Source organism: Triticum aestivum, chromosome 5B (assembly GCF_018294505.1).
Source record: "Triticum aestivum cultivar Chinese Spring chromosome 5B, IWGSC CS RefSeq v2.1, whole genome shotgun sequence".
Classification (NCBI taxonomy): domain Eukaryota; kingdom Viridiplantae; phylum Streptophyta; class Magnoliopsida; order Poales; family Poaceae; genus Triticum; species Triticum aestivum.
Window position 1 is genome coordinate 344,228,184 of NC_057807.1, and position 14,958 is coordinate 344,243,141.

Consider the following 14,958-nt stretch of genomic DNA (forward strand, 5'->3'; position numbering starts at 1 on the left):
TGAGCTTGTTCCTCTTGGGTGCTTTAGCTCCCTAGACGGTTGGTGATGCTTGGAGCTCAATCATTGTGGTGTAAAGCTCCGGGCAAGCATCGGGGTCTCCAATTAGGTTGTGGAGATAGCCCTGAGCAATTTGACGGGTACCGGTGACTGCCCCCAAGGGTTGCCAAAGTATACGGGTTCGGTGACCGCCCCCAAGGGTCGCCATTTGTACGGGTTCGGTGACCGCCCTCAAGGGTCCCTTAGTGGAATCACGGCATCTTGCATTGTGCGACGGCGTGAGGAGATTACGGTGGCCCTAGTGGCTTCTTGGGGAGCATTGTGCCTCCACACCGCTCCAAACGGAGATTAGCATCCGCAAGGGTGTGAACTTCGGGATACATCATCGTCTCCGCGTGCCTCGGTTATCTCTTACCCGAACCCTTTACTTATGCACTTTACTTTGTGATAGCCATATTGTTCTTTGTCATATATCTTGCTATCACATAGTTACTTATCTTGCTTAGCATAAGTTGTTGGTGCACATAGGTGAGCCTAGTTGTTTTAGGTTTTGTGATTGACAATAACCGCTAGGTTTATTCCGCATTTGTTCAAGCCTAAACCATAATTATTTTAAAGTGCCTATTCACCCTCCCCTCTAGGTGACATCCACGATCTTTTAGCCGGGTCGCCAAGTGGGCGATCCAGCTAGCCGGCCACACCATCCTCTACGAGCCCCGCACCACGATCAAGTCTCAGGCCCTGGCCGATTTCCTCGTCGACTGGACTGAGACCCAGTACATGCCGCTGCCTCCCGACTCGACGCATTGGTGCATGCACTTCGACGGGTTCAAGATGCGACTCGGCTTAGGGGCCGGCATCGTACTGTCATCTCCAAAGGGTGACCGACTCCGCTACGCACTCCAGATCCACTTCGCCGCCTCCAACAACGTCGCCGAATACGAAGCCCTTGTGCATGACCTCCGGCTTGCCAAGGAACTCGGCATCCAGCGCATCCTATGCTACGGCGACTCGGACTTGGTAGTGCAGCAGTGCTTCGACGAGTGGGACGCCCGCGACTCCAACATGGCAAGCTACCACTTCCTCATCCAGAAGCTGTCCGGATCCTTTGATGGTTGCGAGTTCCTCCACGTCCCGCGCGTGGAGAACGAGGCAGCTGACACGCTCGCCAAGATCGCCTCATCACGTCAAGCCATCCTATCCGGCGTCTCCCTCGAGCACATACGCAAACCATCCGTCAAGCCGTCGCCGGACTTCGAGTCCATCCACGTCCCAGAAGACCCGGGGACTGCTGAACCCTGCCCGGGGGCTGCTCAGCTCAACCCGGCCACCATCACCCCGGACCCGGCCGTCGCCGTCACCAACCCGGGGACTGCTCAACCCGTCCCAAGAGCCGCCGACTCGGAACCCACCCAGGTGGTCGTCTTCGCCGTCGTCGCGGCCCCATCTCGGGCCTTGCCGATATCAGAGTTTCTGGAGAACGGGGTTCTCCCCATGGACGAGACCAAGGCTCGGCAAGTTCAGCGTCGGGCGTCCGCCTACAGCATCATCAACAACGAGCTCGTCAAGCGCAGCTCTACCGGTGTGTTCCAGCGCTGCGTCGAGCAGGATCGCGGCATCGACATCCTCCTCGACATTCACCAGGGCGAGTGCGGGCACCACGCCACATCGCGATCCCTCGTGGCCAAGGCGTTCCGCCATGGCTTCTACTAGCCAACGGTCCTCGAAGACGCCGAGTCGCTCGTCCTCAAGTGCGAAGGATGCCAGCGCTTCAGCAAACGCAGCCACCAGCCGGCGTCAGCACTCCGAACCATACCGATCGCCTGGCCCTTCACGGTCTGGGAACTTGACATGGTGGGACCCTTCAAAACCGCTCAAGGCGGCATGACGCACTTACTGGTGGCAGTGGACAAATTCACCAAGTGGATCGAGGCAAGACCAATCAAGAAATTAGACGGGCCAACAGTCGTCTGGTTCGTCAAGGACATAGCGGTGTGCTACGGCATGCCGAACAGCATCATCACCGACAATGGCACCAACTTTGCCAAGGGCGCGCTCGAGCAATACTGCTCCGTCTCCGGCATCCGCCTCGCCCTGGCCTCCGTGGCACATCCACAGTCCAACGGGCAGGTCAAGCGGGCCAACGGACTCATCCTGTCCAGCATCAAGCCGCGACTCGTCGAGCCACTCATCCGCTCACCCGACAGTTGGCTTGACGAGTTGCCTGCAGTTCTCTGGAGTCTGCGCACAACACCAAACCGGTCGACCGGGTTCACCCCGTTCTTCCTCGTCTACGGATCCAAAGCCATCATCCCGACCAACGTCGAGTTCGACTCGCCGTGTGTCACGATGTACACCGAAGCCGAAGCAAGAGAAGCACGCAAAGACGGCGTCGACCTACTCGAAGAGGCGCGCCTTCTGGCACTTAGCCGCTCGGCTATTTACCAGCAAGGCCTGAGGCACTACCACAACAAGAAGATCAAGCCTCTCGCATTCCGCAAAGGCGACCTCGTTCTCCGACTCGTCCAAGAGCAGGCAGGCCAGCACAAGCCGTCCTCTCCATGGGAGGGCCCATTCATCATAAGCAGGACTTTGCGCGACCGCAACGCCTACTACCTCATCGACGCGCGCAAGTCGAAGAAGCGCAAGAGGGACACCGCCGGCGAAGAAACGACCCGACCGTGGAACGCGGAACTCCTCCGTCCGTTTTATAGTTAGCCGCGCGAATGTATGTATTGACGCCTTTTGTAAGCATATGAAACTATGGGGTCCCCGAATGAGACTCGGGGGCTGCCTTTTGCCGACCAATTTATTGCGTCCATATTCTGCATCACTTTACCACCGAACCCGGCCGCCGGCTCGACTATCTCGACCCGGGGGCTCGGGGGCTGGCCGACTTGATCGGCACCCGCCGCTTTACTTGATGATTCCTGATAAAGTTAGGATGCCACGGTCCCCCACTTCGCCCTAAAACCGCAGATCCAGCTCTGGCTGACGGTGGTCAAGCACAACGGGCCAAAGCTCCCCTACGATTCATACACTAAGTCAAAAGCCGCTGGGTCGACCAACCCGGCCCGACGCTCGTCAACTAAGTTAGCCGCACGACCGGCTGCTCACCAACCGGCCAAGCCGGATTGCCGCCAGCCGGCCCAGTGGGTGTTTCGCTTGCGCTCAACGCTTCTAAGGACCCAACTCCTGCACGCGCCACTCGAAGAGCCGAACTACTTGTCACGGATCGGAGCCTCGACCGTCTGACTCATGGGGGGGAGGTTTCAGAGAGGAACAATGCATGAAATAAGTTCGAAAAAAGCAGAAGGCAAAGAGCAAATAAACACTCACAACATTTACACATAAATGTTTCAAGCAAAGGGTATCTAGTATGTTGTCCAACAGGTGTACCTCCACATGCATGCTCCTCGTGACACTCATTGGGCTCCGGTGAAACGTATTCTTCGGTATATACGTGGCACCACGGCTATGGGTCTCACCCTGACGGCATCACCCGACACCAGCCTTGTCGCCTACTCCGACGCCAACTGGGCTAGGTGTCCCGACACTCGGCGCTCCACTTCCGGCTACTGCGTCTACCTTGGCCCCTCTCTGATTTCATGGTCGTCTAAACGACAATCGACGGTCTCACGATCGAGCGCCGAGGCTGAGTACAGGGCAGTGTCCAACGCTGTCGCGGAGTGCTCCTGGCTATGACAGCTCCTTCAGGAGTTGCTATGTGAGGTTCCCACGACCACGCTTGTCTACTGCGACAACGTCTCCGCGGTCTACCTCGCTGCCAACCCTGTTCATCATCGCCGGATGAAGCATATTGAGCTCGACATTCACTTTGTTCGGGATCATGCCGCACTTGGTCGTGTTCGAGTTTTGCATGTGCCCACCGATCAGTAGTTCGCCGATGTGATGACGAAGGGACTATCCACCTCAACCTTCGAGGGCTTCCGGTCCAGTCTTTGCATCACCGACGACGCTTCGACTGCGGGAGGGGGGGGTGTTGAACATGTGTACACGTATGTAGGTCTGGGTTTTGTATACCGCACCTATAGTGTCTCTCTCCCTCTGTATTTACTTGTATCTTGGGAGACAAGACACCGGCCGCACCCCTTGTACCTATATATGTGCCTAGTGCATGATCAACGAGAATATCGATGCATACAATCCCTTCTACAGAGGGGATTGGGTGGGCCAGGGTGGTCAGAAGAGGTCGTGAGATCGGTCCGGACTCCCGTAAAGCCCCCTCCCCATGTCTGTCTCCGGTTTGCGGGAGAAATCGCGTCTGATCCGCTCCGCGAACCGATACATGTCGGCGTTGGATGGCTTCCGCGGTTCGAACAACGCGGTCCTGATGGTTGTGGAAGGTTTGCGGGTCCGCCTTGGAGATGCCATTAACCAATCCAACATGTGTTAGAAGAAATCTAAAGTAGTACCCGACTATACAAGATCAATCAAAAAGCAGCACTTTTGGGGATGTCATGTGAATTATACATGCTGACCCGATCAAGTACCTCTTGATGAACTAGGGGGCAAAAGTCCACAAAAGACGTGTTATTTAGGCCACATGATTGGAAAAGAATAAACCCTTTTGATTCTCTCTATATTCCAAAGGACTCCACATAATCGTATGCAACTTTTTGAAAAGCCAATAAAAACACTAAGGACACAACACAAGCAACACATATAGCAGCCTTAGCAGGACATCACATGTCCACTTGTGTGTGTGTTTTTAATCTCAAATTGCACATGACTTAAACTATATGCAAAACCACAATAAGCCAAATTAACATTTGCTCCCAGGTCCGGAATTAGTTGACGTTCAAACAGATGTATCTATCACTGCGGTCGGAAGAAGTACACAACGAAACATCACAGCGAGCGAAAATACTGGTTGTATTTTTGTGTGTATATGAGCGCACTGACCTGTATATATGTTTTTTCTATTGTTGCAAAAAACCCTGTATATATGTTGGTTTTTTCTAAACATGATTACATGAGCATAGCAAGAAAAATGTGATAGTAATAATGCTAAAAAAAGAGAAAGATGTGTTAGTAATGCCTTTTATAAACCAGAAGAATGACAAAAAAATATTGCAGGAGTCGTGTGGAAACCCGAAAATGAGCGAGAAAAACAAAACATTAAGCTAGGGTTTTATGAGGGCCCACGCGCAGCCGCAGCCGCTCTCGCCATCGCCGCGTGCGCCGTAGAATTTCTCCGCCTTTATTCTCTCCTCCCCTCGCTCCCTCCCTCCCTCCTCTCCACCACCTATCCGCCGCCTCCTCCCACCCTCCACAAACCCACGCAGCTCCAGCGGCGCAGGCGCATCCCAGCTCACCGGCGGAGATGGGCGGCCCAGGCCTCTACTCCGGGATCGGCAAGAAGGCCAAGGGTGAGCGCCCGATCCTCCGACCCCTCCCGCCCGACCCGCGTTCGTGGGATCTTCTTTCCCCCGAGCTAGCTTCCTCCCTGTGAGATGTGCTGATTCAACTCGCTGCAGATCTGCTATACAGGGACTACCAGACCGACCACAAGTTCACCCTCACCACCTACACCGCCAATGGCGCCGTAAGTGCTCTCACGACACCTTGTCTCTTCCTGCTCCGTTTGGTCAGGTCGCGTCGTTGCGCGGTCCGTCGTGCGAGAAAGAGACGCATTCTGATCCGGGCTCTAGAGATTATTCGGTTTCCTGATCTGTTCTCGTGATTTATTGTCGTTCCATGTGATCCGAGTGATTGATCGCTGGGTAGTGGTTTGACGACTTCTGGGTAGCGCGAGGGTATCGAGATAGGTATATTGCTGCTTATGGCTTTGCTGATTTGTTGTGGTTTGCATTTGTTTGGTTGATAGAAGAATTTATTCCTGTTGGTTAGGACTTCGGGAGAATGGGATGGAACTCAATGTGCTAGCCTTATCATGGTCCTGAATTCATCGGGGAGTTGTATCCCAATAATTTGTTATAGAATGCACGCTTAATATGTATGGTTTTGCTACAGCACATCTATATGTGCCCTAAGTATTGCATGTCTAAGTCCTAAGTCATTGGTTTTACACGGAGATTTGTGTGGGTATTTTCTTTTCCTTTTTATGTTTAGTTGAGTCATTTAGATGTGCAATAACTAGGGCACATCGGCAGACCCTACCAAGTCATCAACATAGGCCTGGAGCCTGGAGAACAATAGCTGCATTACTGTCTTATTGAGGTAGCTATCTTGCGAGTAATTACAATCACAACAATATTTAAGGATTGTTGTACCTTGTTTTCTGGGGCTGTAGGTGGGACTTTTCTGTCATTGTTAATCATGGAATACAGTCATTTGTTAGACCAAAAGAAATGGGCTAATCCAATGTTCCAAAAGCTATTCTACTTTATTCTGGGCGTTTCCTTATTTTGGTGTGGCTGGGGAGGTGTGGGTTCTGATTTTTTTTCCATCGAAAAGAAAATAAGATATGGATCTTGAGTCTGATGCAACTGGATTTATGCTGTCATCAATCTCTTCAACAAATGATATATTTCTTCAAATTAGCATTTTAGTGGATGCCACCCCATTCTTAGAACAGAATCTTTTGTGTAAAGTGCCATCGCAGTGAAATATGACAGTGTCACCGATGCACTGCTGTACATATCCTAGTGTTCTCTTGATATTACTTTTTTCTTGTGACAACTGCTGTTATTTTGACACTGCTATGGTAACAGTGCGGTACCTATGATATAAGTTGTATTGTCAACCTTTTCTTTGAATTTCTCTATGCAGGCAATTACTGCTACCAGTACAAAGAAGGCTGATCTTATACTTGGTGAGATCCAATCACAGATCAAGAACAAAAACATCACTGTAGATGTGAAGGCAAACTCAGCATCGAATGTATATATCTCTCTCTCTCATCAAACATTATATTATTCTGCTGTGTTTCCAGCTTTTAGTACTGACTGCTTTGTTCTCTTGGGCAGGTCATTACTACAATTACCGCTGACGATCTTGCAGCACCAGGGCTGAAGACCATCTTGAGCTTTGCTGTTCCTGATCAGAAATCTGGAAAGGTGGTACCCTAACCCTCAATGTAATGGTTTCTTAATTGGTTGTTGCTTATGTTTGATTCGTTCTTTGTTTGCAGGTTGAGCTCCAGTACTTGCATGATTATGCTGGTATTAATGCAAGCATTGGCTTGACTGCCAATCCTGTAGTCAACCTCTCCGGTGCGTTCGGAACTAGTGCTCTAGCTGTTGGTGCTGATGTGTCGCTTGATACAGCCACCAAGAATTTCACCAAATACAATGCTGCACTTAGCTACACTAACCAGGATCTTATTGCATCCCTGAACCTGTGAGTTTTCAAGATCTATCTATGTAAATTAGGATTTACAAGTATTACTTTGCCAATTTTAGCTTATTTGATCCTTGTGACATCTTCATAGGTACGTGCTCTAAACGCTCTTACATTTCTTTACGGAGGGAGTAGATGTTAATCACTGTTTGTTGTATCTCACTTAACAAGTTATTGTTCAGTTGAGTCAGTATACAAATAGCTAAAATATAACTTTCCAAGGTCTTTTTGTGTTATATTAGGTCATTATTTATCATCTATCATTTGCTTGGTAGTTGCAACATGTTGCTAACAAACTCTTGTATCATTGCAACCACAAATAACACTGATCTAGCAAGCAGTTGCTGTGTCCTTTTATTCAGCTTTTTTTCTTCTTCAAATCAGACATATCCTTTCTCAACTAGCTAATATTGATCAGTGCCCCTCGAAGAATACAGGTTGTGAGCTGTTAGATTCTTTAATCCAAACCAATTAAACGAGCTCTTGTTCTGATTTTTATCGTATGTTTGGTAGTTAAACATGGACTTCCTTTAGCATCCTCAGAAGAATCAAAATGTATATGAGCTGATGCAGTTAACGAGGAACTAACATCAACTCTCAGTTACTGCTTTATCTCCTGGAAAGCGCTCTTATTTCAGTTCGGTAGAACGTGTGTCTCCAAAACCCAATGTCATAGGTTCAAATCCTACAGAGCGTGATTTTGCACCGTTGGCTAGCTCCCACTAACGATTTGAATTGAAATATTCTTACAGGAACAACAAGGGAGACAGCCTGACCGCATCCTATTACCACATTGTGGAGAAGTCCGGCACAGCTGTCGGGGCGGAGCTGACCCACAGCTTCTCGAGCAACGAGAACAGCCTCACCTTTGGCACCCAGCATACCCTGGACCCGCTCACCCTTGTGAAGGCCCGGATCAACAACTCTGGCAAGGCCAGCGCGCTGATCCAGCACGAGTTCATGCCAAAGTCGTTGTGCACCATCTCGGCGGAGGTGGACACCAAGGCCATCGAGAAGAGCTCGAAGGTCGGCATTGCTATTGCTCTCAAGCCTTGATTGCGAAATCAAGCCCCCCATTCTCTAAAGCTCTCAGTCAGGGGTGTTCCTCGGTTTCGGATGAAATCGGGGCGGGTTGACAATACTTCACACGCCTTGGGCGCGTTGTTGCAGTCTGTTAGATTTGAAGAACTGCCGTGTTTCATTCCTGAGGAATTTTGTCTTTGCTCGGTGTAGTGCCTGTCCGTTGAGCCACACTTCTCAGTAATAATTCAAGCTCTGAAAATTCCGAACTTGATTCAGCATTCGTCTCTTCCGTTTCCCCCCAAATTTTAAACTTGCTGTGGTGGTCTACTTTCCTTGGTTGATGCCTGAATTGGGTCCTCGATTGGGCTATAATATATACATCTGGAACTGCAATGAACGGCTGACTGGTTGGCCACGTTGAAAAGCGTAGTGCTAGTGTGCGGCAGATCGGCTGGCCACGTGGCAGAAGCGGAGATTTACGTTTGTGCCACTTATCCCCATGAGAATCGTCTCTTATCTCCTCTCGTTTCCCTCGCGACGAAACATGCATCGGCGTCTACGTGCGTGGGGTATTAGATAGTGTCTCGCTCGAGATCACATCCTCACGGCCGCAGCGTCAACAATGTCACCGTCGTCGTCGCTCTACTCCGGCCGTCTCCTCTCCTCCCGCCCGGCGTCCAAGGGGCTCGTACGTCGTCTCCTCAATCACGATGGGAGCAGGTGGGTCAGGCCGTCGTGCTCCCTGTCTATGAACGGCTGCGCGGCCGGCGTGGGCGCGGTGACCATGCACGAGACGCGGGTCCTGCCGGCCGCGTCGGCGCCGCAGGAGGCCGTCGGGCAGCTCAGGGCCGCCGTCGCCGCGCTCAACGCCGACCCGCCGGTGTCCTCCTCCGGCATCATCCGCATCGAGGTAGCAAAAGCACATGGTCTTCAATGGCGAACTGCGTTTGATCGTATTCGTATCTGGATAAAATGGGACGCGCGCGCACGCAGGTGCCGATTCGGCAGCGAGGGGACGCCATCGAGTGGCTGCACGCGCAGAGGCAGAGCTCCCTGCCCCGCTGCTTCTTCTCCGCCCGGGCGCCGCTGCCGGACACTCCGGCCCTCGCCGTGGGCATCAGCAGCAACGGCAACGGCAGCCACAAGGAGCAGTGGGAGCAGCCGGTAAGCGTCGCCGGCGTGGGGTCGGCGGTCTTCTTCCGCGGCACGGACCCCTTCTCCCTCCGCGACTGGCGAGCCATCAAGAGGTACGCAAAAACTCACTACCTACTCGATCAGCTACTATGTTTTTTCTGAATTGGATGAACTATGATAAAGCTTGGCTTAGAGTGCGTTTACGACGCTGTTCCTCCTCTTCTTTGTCCGTGAAGATTTCTTTCAAGGGACTGCCCGCTGATCCGCGCCTACGGCGCCATCCGTTTCGACGCGTCGAGCGACGCCTCGGTCGAATGGGAAGACTACGGCGCATTCTACTTCGTCGTTCCACAAGTAAGTCGATCCGCAACTGGTGACAGTTTCATTCTGCATGATGAATGCAATGTGCATGTGTACTGCCTTATTTCAAGTGTGTGTGATGTAAAAATGTACTGCATTGCAGGTTGAGTTCAGCGAGCTCGAGGAGGGCTCGGTTCTCGCGACGACGATTGCGTGGGACGACTCCCTTTCTTGGACATGGCAGAGCGCTGTGGAGGAGCTTCAATCGACATTGCACGAGGCATGGCATTTTGTTTCCCTGCATTCTCATGTGGAAGATAGTAAGTTAGCAACCGCTAATTTGAACTTGTATGCAGATATCACCCTGTTCAGTTAAGGTGAACAGGTCCACCCTGCAAACCGCCATCGTAAATCTCAATCATGTCCCCACCAAGGCGTCCTGGGATCTTGCTGTTACTCAAGCTCTTCGGATGATCAAAGGGAGCCAGACGGAATTAGTCAAGGTAAACCATTCATCGCGTCACTGTCTGCCAAAACAAAAACTAGACGAGTAATTTTCTTTACCTGTCTTTTTGTGAGTATAGAGAGGTTTAGTTCAACCAATCTCTTCCAATCCTGATATTTGTATGAATGCTAGAATTTTTCAGTTAGTTACTAAAAAAACACTTATTTTCCATTTTTGTTTTCGACATATATTGAACTTGCCAATGAACTATTTCTGCAGGTTGTGCTGGCAAGGTGCAGCAGGTACATCACTGATACTTGCATCGACCCTCTGGAGCTGTTAGCTTGTCTGAAGGTATGTCGTATTATTGTCCTCTCCCTTCATGATGTACTCATATCATCTTGTTTACGAGAAGATCATTCTGCGACTCTTGTATGTATAGGTTGAGGGCCAGAATGCCTACCAGTTCTGCATACAGCCACCCGATGCTCCTGCATTTGTTGGAAATAGTGTATGTCTTCTGCGATGCACTTTCTTTTCTTCCTGATATACCTGACCTTCAGAGTCCTGTTTAGAAACAGGTCTTACTTATGCCTTGTGCATTGTTTATCTCTATATTTGCTCTAGCACTGTTAAATAACTCTCTTCTAACTATTGCTAATTTCATCCAAACATTCTGAATAGCCAGAGCAACTATTTCACCGGAAATACTTGAACATTTCCAGCGAGGCTTTAGCCGGTACGCGAGCAAGAGGGAAAACAAGGGCTGATGATTTTCAAATTGGCCAGGAATTGCTTCTAAGGTTTGTTTCCCCTCTTTGTGCTTGTAATCATAAGATTGACATATTTCTGAAATTTTACGGAGATATCGGCACCTTGTACGAAGACCAGACTGGTCAGTAATGTAAATAATTCTTGCAGCATCAAAGAGGACACTGAATTTACTATAGTACGGGAAAGCATAAAGAAGAAGCTTGAGGCAAGTTAAGTTTCAGAGTCCAATTTCAGATATGATCCTGGACTAGTTTGCGTTGCTCTTGGTACTCAGCAGTAATGCTTTTCAGAAAACAAAATATGGTGACTGTAATTTTTGCTGAACCAGTGGATCTGATCTAATCTGCAGATGATCTGTGATGAGGTTGTTGTCAATCCCAGTAAGGCCCTTCGGAAACTTCCAAGAGTACAACATTTGTCAGCTCAATTAGCTGCAAGATTAAGAAATGAGGACGACGAGGTAATCTGTGGTTTGAACATTCTCTGTCACTTGGACATGTAGGTATCATTTGAATTTTCTTTTGCCCTGGATTGTTGGAGACATCGACTAGTGTTCATATAATAGACTTGATACTTCGTGCTGGTATTTGCAGTTTGACATCCTAAATGCTCTTCATCCAAGCCCAGCTGTTTGTGGTTTGCCCACTGAAGAAGCGCGCCAATTCATACGAGATTATGGTGTGTGCCTGTATTCTGGCTGAAATGTTATCTATGAACGCATATGCACTATTGTGTTCTGTATTTAGTACGCAACCTATTGATGGTGATCTCTGAATGCTATTTTCTGATGTTGCTGCAGAAATTTTCGACCGTGGAATGTACGCTGGACCTGTTGGTTGGTTTGGTGGAGCTGAAAGTGAGTTTGCTGTTGGAATTAGATCAGCACTACTTGGAAAAGTAAATAAAACACATGTCATCAATATTTGTGTAAACCTTACCTTCTTAACCTATCCTAATTTAGAAGCATAAGTCACCTAGCTGTCTTGTCCAGGGATATAGCACTTTAGTTTATGCCGGTGCCGGGATTGTCGAAGGTACAAATCCATCTTTTGAATGGGATGAGCTTGATCTCAAAGCATCTCAGGTAGTCTCTGTCCAATGTCATGACTGTTATTACTGACTTCTATTTGAAATGCTAACACGTTAGATCTTACGACTATTTTCAGTTTGCAAAGTTGTTGCAGTATCAAGAACATCATATTTGCTACCAAGAGGCAGGAAACATGGGGACATTGATTTGAACTGTAACTAGTAAGTCATCAGAGATTACAATGCTTAGAAAGAGGTGGGAAATTACGTTATCTCAATTATATAGAATGTCTACAACTTCAGTTTGTATCTGACATTGGAATGCCCGATGTGTTTATTTTGAACTCCTTCTACAGGGAAGTTTTGATTTGGTGGGAAGATTCCAAATGGAGTTCATATCTGTTTGTGTGCGTGCGTTGTAAACTTCGAAAGATTTCAGCCTGATTTGCATGGCTCTTGAAGATGCAATCACAGAAATATCGAAATATCGATTCGAGGAGATGACAGTGATGATAGTCGTGGAGCGTACAAAAGATTAAATAAAAGCATATTAAATAATTATGTACAATGATTGTAACAAGTCAGTTTAGTGCAAAGTGTATATTACACGATGAGTTTTTTTATCCACGCACCCCAGGGATGGGGATGGGCATCGGGATGGTGTCACGGGTGTGTGGATCATATTATAGCAAATCTCAACTGGGTATTCCCCATTGTCACTTTGAGTCTAGATGGACCACAATCTGAGTACTACTATTATTGACTCCCTCGCACGGTCTTCTTGTTCATCAAATGGATGTTAAGATAACTTTCCTAAATGGAGAGTCAGAGAAGAAAATTTACATGGAACAAAAGATGGATTTGTAGTATCGGGTCAGGAAAGGAAGATCTGCAATTTACTGAAATCTTTGCATGGCCTAAAACTAGCACATAAGCAATGACACCAGAAATTTATCAAAACTTTAAATTTCATAGACTTTGTTGTCAATGAAGACAAAAAATGTGTTTGCTACCGTTATGGTGGAGGCAAGGGAGTGATCATTTGCTTGTACGTTGATGCATACTAATCTTTAGCACCAGGGGATCTGTGAAGTAGGACCTCGGAAAACAAACCTTTGCAGTTGGAGAGAACATTTCCTAAAATCACTCATTTGAACATGTAGTTCTCTCACGGATATAGTAAGGCGGACTTATTATTCTTAATGTGCTCTATTACTTGTGTACGCGAAGATGTTGCCTTACAGGACTGTCTTTGAAAAAACAAACCTTTATGAGCTAGTTGCCGGTCACACTCTATGATATTAGGTAATATCTAGTAAGCTCATGAAAGGCCAGGAGTACGACTTATGTTGCTGGTCACACTCTATTTCAAATGGAGTACACGTTCACTCACTAACTCGACTTACCACGCCACACATGGTGCGCACGTCGTGTTTCACGAGTCAAATTCGAGTTTGAGCTAAGAGCAGTTTTAACATGCTCCCTCTTACGTCATCTTTTCACATGAGAGGTAAGAGTACATATTAGATCTGAGCCGTTGATCTCATTAATTAGTGATCCGATTAACTCTTACCTTCTTACCGCACATGTAAAAAGAAGGGGTAAGAGGGAGCATGTTAAATTTTGCCTTGAGCTAATATTATGCACTATGTTTGAAGAACTAAAATTTTGCTTGGCAGTGCATTGCTAAGGAAGCTTCGGGTGTACATGTCAACACTCAGCTCGTTGTGGGCACATTTTTTTGCTTTCAGAGATTTCTTCCGCCATGTGTTAGTTGCATCTCCCCAGTCTTCCATGCATTGAAGGTCAGAACTACCAAATCATCATAACGGTAATCTAATGCAATATGACCAAACAACATAAACTGGTTGGTCTATTCAACTTGATATTCCAACCATTTTAGATATGGAAAGCTATTTCCAAATTCTTGATAAGGAAAGGTAGTACGTATGTGTACCTTGGCCATTTGTCCTGTCTAAGAAAGCATGTAGTTTCAATGTTGTTCTGTAATACATCATTCCATGAACAAACATTACAGTTGTATTAGGGCAAACTCACTGCCGGTTGCTTGAAAACCCTTGTCAAGACCGAGTTCTATCACCATAGGCAACCTCGTAAGCTAGTGGCGGAGCTACATGCATTGTTGAGGGGGAGGGGGCCAATGCCCCCCCACCCTAGGATATTTAGTGAATAAAAAAGTAGAGGCTTAGATTAATAAGATTGTAGTCATCCTCCCCCCCCCCCCAAAGATTTATATTTTCTCTTTTCCTCCCCCTTGTTTATCTCCTAGCTTTGCCCCTGACGGAAGCAATCCAATTTGGACGAATGACTGGGATGCAAGGGAACTTTCTAACGACTTCATATTCTTAGCCTTTGCTTTCAGTAGGATACCTTCATGTAGCCCACCAAGGACCAAATACAACTGCCCACAGAGGAAAAATATAAACACCTTTGATAACTGCATAAAATATGGACCCGTTAGAATAATAGGACTCGTCATTGGTACTAAACAAAAAATACTTCCACAAAAAAGATTGGATTTGACCAAGGTGAAGTTACAATGCAAGCGTGCAAGAGAGAGAGAGAGAGGGATGGAGAAAACATATTAGGCCATTGAACTAGAGCTCCACTGCGATGAAATAACAGAAGAACATCCGACGATGATCAGTCCTTGCCCTAGGCGGTATATTTCACGCCTGACTGTCTGTTCACCATTGCCATTTCCTTTGGCTTCAACTATTGATATCCGATTAAGACTAACATCATGCCCTTTGCCAATCTTATTAACCCTTGTCAAGACCGAGTTCTATCACCATAGGCAACCTCTAAGCCAGTGGCGGAGGTACATGCATTGTTGAGGGGGAGAGGGCCAATGCCCCCCCCCCCCCAGGATATTTAGTGAATAAAAAAGTAGAGGCTTAGATTAATAA

At 48.0% G+C, this 14,958-nt stretch overlaps 2 protein-coding genes across 10 annotated transcripts; both read left to right on the top strand.

Moving 5' to 3' along the window:
• Positions 1 to 5,104: 5,104 nt before the first annotated feature.
• LOC123111779 (mitochondrial outer membrane porin) lies at positions 5,105 to 8,621 on the top strand. Its single transcript, XM_044532654.1, has 6 exons — positions 5,105 to 5,390; positions 5,499 to 5,566; positions 6,754 to 6,864; positions 6,951 to 7,040; positions 7,115 to 7,323; positions 8,076 to 8,621. Exons 1-6 carry the CDS (start codon positions 5,345 to 5,347, stop codon positions 8,377 to 8,379), a joined length of 828 nt encoding a protein of 275 aa, XP_044388589.1. The 5' UTR covers positions 5,105 to 5,344; the 3' UTR covers positions 8,380 to 8,621.
• A 112-nt stretch (positions 8,622 to 8,733) lies between these two features.
• LOC123111778 (isochorismate synthase 2, chloroplastic) lies at positions 8,734 to 12,784 on the top strand. Of its 9 annotated transcripts, none has more exons than XR_006454719.1 (15): positions 8,734 to 9,256; positions 9,340 to 9,593; positions 9,717 to 9,834; positions 9,944 to 10,060; positions 10,137 to 10,283; positions 10,505 to 10,579; positions 10,668 to 10,736; positions 10,910 to 11,028; positions 11,147 to 11,204; positions 11,349 to 11,459; positions 11,593 to 11,677; positions 11,799 to 11,896; positions 11,978 to 12,083; positions 12,166 to 12,284; positions 12,385 to 12,784. XR_006454719.1 is itself a non-coding variant. In XM_044532652.1 (15 exons), exons 1-14 carry the CDS (start codon positions 8,969 to 8,971, stop codon positions 12,238 to 12,240), a joined length of 1,707 nt encoding a protein of 568 aa, XP_044388587.1. In that variant the 5' UTR covers positions 8,734 to 8,968; the 3' UTR covers positions 12,241 to 12,284; positions 12,385 to 12,784. The 9 variants fall into 9 exon arrangements, 2 of the variants coding, with proteins under 2 accessions (XP_044388587.1, XP_044388588.1); XR_006454720.1 differs by having other exon boundaries at positions 12,166 to 12,250; XR_006454723.1 differs by having other exon boundaries at positions 11,799 to 11,855; positions 11,991 to 12,083.
• The last annotated feature ends 2,174 nt before the right edge of the window (positions 12,785 to 14,958 follow it).

Bases quoted from the DNA above. Each gene is read 5' to 3' on its own strand.
- LOC123111778 (XM_044532652.1), top strand. From the start codon at position 8,969: ATGTCACCGTCGTCGTCGCTCTACTCCGGCCGTCTCCTCTCCTCCCGC. The intron at 9,594-9,716 runs GTACGCAAAAAC...TTGTCCGTGAAG, and splicing joins GACTGGCGAGCCATCAAGAG to ATTTCTTTCAAGGGACTGCC. The intron at 10,284-10,504 runs GTAAACCATTCA...CTATTTCTGCAG, and splicing joins GCCAGACGGAATTAGTCAAG to GTTGTGCTGGCAAGGTGCAG.
- LOC123111779 (XM_044532654.1), top strand. From the start codon at position 5,345: ATGGGCGGCCCAGGCCTCTACTCCGGGATCGGCAAGAAGGCCAAGG. The intron at 6,865-6,950 runs GTATATATCTCT...TCTCTTGGGCAG, and splicing joins AGGCAAACTCAGCATCGAAT to GTCATTACTACAATTACCGC. The intron at 7,324-8,075 runs GTGAGTTTTCAA...ATATTCTTACAG, and splicing joins CTTATTGCATCCCTGAACCT to GAACAACAAGGGAGACAGCC.